Genomic DNA, 2,441 nt, shown 5'->3' with positions numbered 1-2,441 from the left:
CCCCCCCGCCCTCCGAGACCCTTCGCCCAGGGGCAGTCATGGGCCCTTCCTCCCCCGCCCATAGATCCCCCCCGTCACCAGGTTGTTCTTGGTCTTGGCCACATTGGGGTCGTGGGGGCCCAGCTGGCTCTGGTAGATGTGCAGCGCCCGCTCGTAGTACCGCTCCACTTCCTCAAACTTGCCCTGGTTCTGGCACAGCAGCGCCAGATTGTTGAGCTGCTTGGCCACGTCGGGGTGCGTGGGGCCCAGGACCTGCCCGGGAGGGGAGGGAGAGCGTCAGGGATGGGGCCAGGCCAAGGGGTTGTGGCTGGCAGCGCCCGCCAGAGCAGCCGTACCTTCTCGCGGATCTCCAGCGCCCGCTTGCACAGCGGCTCCGCTTCCTTGTACTTGCCCCGCTTGCCATACAGCACAGCCAGGTTGTTCAGGGTGGCGGCCACCTGCCAAGGGAGGGGGCAGCATTAGGGCCCAGATGCATCAGCATGGACACGCGTCTCCTTCCCGCAGGGAGCACCCCCGCCACAGACACCCTTCCGCTCCCAGCAGGGGGCGCTGTGGGGAGGGGGCAGGGGTGCTGGCTGATGGGGGAAGCTCCAGGCAACTCCAGCTCCACCTCTCCCAGCAGGGGGCGCTGGGGGGGGGGCAGGGCACTGGCTGTGTGAGGAGCTCCCAGTTACTCCAGTTCCACCTCTCCCAGCAGGGGGCGCTGGGGGGGGGGCAGGGGTGCTGATGGAGGAAGTTCCAGGTGACTCCAGTTCCACCTCTCCCAGCAGTGGCGCTCGGGGGAGCAGAGCAGGCTGACGAGGGGCTCTCCCGCTGCACTCTGTGGGCAGTGGCTGGCGATGGACCCATCTCTCCTGAGAAGGATTCAGGGCTCGTGCCTGGAAACCCTGCTGGACCCAAGAGTCACTGGGATGGGGGAGGCCCCTCCCCTTTTCCAGCTGCCTTTGGGGGACCCACTGTCCCAGGATATCTGATCCAGGGAGCCCCCCTCCTCCCCGGCACTCACCGCCGGGTGCTCCACGCCCAGGGCCTGCTCCCGGATGTCCAGGGCATCGTTCAGCAGGTCTGTGGCCTCCTTGTACTTGTTTTGGTCCCTGCAGCAGGGCAGAAAGCAGCGGTGTCACCCAGGAGCTTGGCCCACCCTCGTTTCACCTGGATCCCCGGTCCCTGCCCAGATACCAGCCACGCCTGGGACCCCTCCCCGCCCGGGCCACGTGCCGCTAGCCACACGGGACAAGCCCCAAGACCTCTGCCAGCCTCTCTCTGAACATGGCGCTGCCAGTGTCCTTCAGTGCTGGAGGCAGCTCTGCCACATGCCCGGCTGGGTGTGTGTCTGAGCCCTGGGGGGCTGCACTGTGCATCAGCCAGGAGCCCATGGGGGAGGAGACGGGAGGGCTGGCCCTGCCCCGCTGGCTGCGGCCCTCACCTGTACACTAGCGCCAGGATGTTGAGCATGGTGGCCACGTCAGGGTGGCTGTGCCCAGAGCTCTTCTCCAGGTCCTCCAGTGCCTGCTTGCAGAGTGGCACGGCCACCTCGTAGCGCCCCTGTGAGGCGTATTGGATCACCAGGTTGTGCAGCGTTCGCAGCCGCGCCGGGATCTCGTAGCCACCCTGCTGTGCTGCTGCCATGGCTGTGCTGGTCGACTGGTTCCCTGCGGAGAGCAGCAGTGAAGGGAGGCGCTCGTGAGCCCCAGGACCCGGCAGCCGCCCTGCGCCCAGTTCAGGGCTGACCCACCAGGATGGAGCCAGGGTCAGCACCCCCTCATCCCCAGGGCCTAGCACAGCTGGGGGAGCCGGGGCAAAGACCCCCCAGCAGGGTGCCCCTCACCCAGCTCCCCAACTGATGGGGCTGAGTCAGCAGAAGCCTCCACGCCTCAGGGCTCCCTCCTCTCCCCGCAGGGCCACCTTCTCCCCCTCCACTGACCCATCTCTCCCCACCATCCCGATGCTTCTCTCACCCCAGGCCCCCTTCCCCTCCTACACCCCTGCACCGACCCCACTTCTCCCACCCTCACTGACCCTCCTTCCTTCTCCTCTCACCCCGGGTCCCCTTCCCCTCCCACACACCTATCCCCACACTCCTCTTGCCCCCGGGCCGCCTCCTCCCTCCAGCCCTCCTCTCATCCCTGGCTCACTGCCCCAGGGTCCTGGACTCAGCAACTGGAGCTGGCTGAAACAACTAGGAGTCTTGTGGCACCTTGGAGACTAAAATGTATTTAGGCACAAGCTTTTCTGTATTTTTCACTCCATGGATCCGACGAAGTGGTTTTAGCCCACGAAAGCTTATGCCCAAATAAATTTGTTAGTCTCTAAGGTGCCACAAGTATTACTGTTCTTTTTGCTGATACAGACTAACATGTCTCCCATTCTGAAACCAGGAGCTGGGTGGATGCTCCAGTCTCAGGCTAGGCTGGGCTCCGGGGGCAGGGGCTCCCGCGGGG

At 65.3% G+C, this 2,441-nt stretch overlaps 1 protein-coding gene across 2 annotated transcripts in view; it reads right to left on the bottom strand.

Moving 5' to 3' along the window:
• KLC3 (kinesin light chain 3) overlaps positions 1 to 1,647 on the bottom strand; it is a 4,107-nt gene extending 2,460 nt beyond the window's left edge. For both annotated transcript variants that reach the window (XM_075071449.1, XM_032797944.2), the window contains exons 1-4: positions 1,427 to 1,647; positions 1,007 to 1,094; positions 336 to 437; positions 79 to 252 (exon numbers count right to left, since the gene is read on the bottom strand). In XM_075071449.1, coding sequence (XP_074927550.1) covers positions 79 to 252; positions 336 to 437; positions 1,007 to 1,094; positions 1,427 to 1,629 — 567 coding nt within the window. In that variant the 5' untranslated portion in view covers positions 1,630 to 1,647. The remainder of the gene's footprint in view (positions 1 to 78; positions 253 to 335; positions 438 to 1,006; positions 1,095 to 1,426) is intronic.
• Between the last annotated feature and the right edge of the window lie 794 nt (positions 1,648 to 2,441).

The sequence above is a fragment of the Chelonoidis abingdonii genome, chromosome 11, assembly GCF_003597395.2.
Source record: "Chelonoidis abingdonii isolate Lonesome George chromosome 11, CheloAbing_2.0, whole genome shotgun sequence".
NCBI classification, from domain to species: domain Eukaryota; kingdom Metazoa; phylum Chordata; order Testudines; family Testudinidae; genus Chelonoidis; species Chelonoidis abingdonii.
The sequence above is the reverse complement of the archived record's forward strand: the minus strand, read 5'-3'. Positions and strand labels throughout refer to the sequence as shown.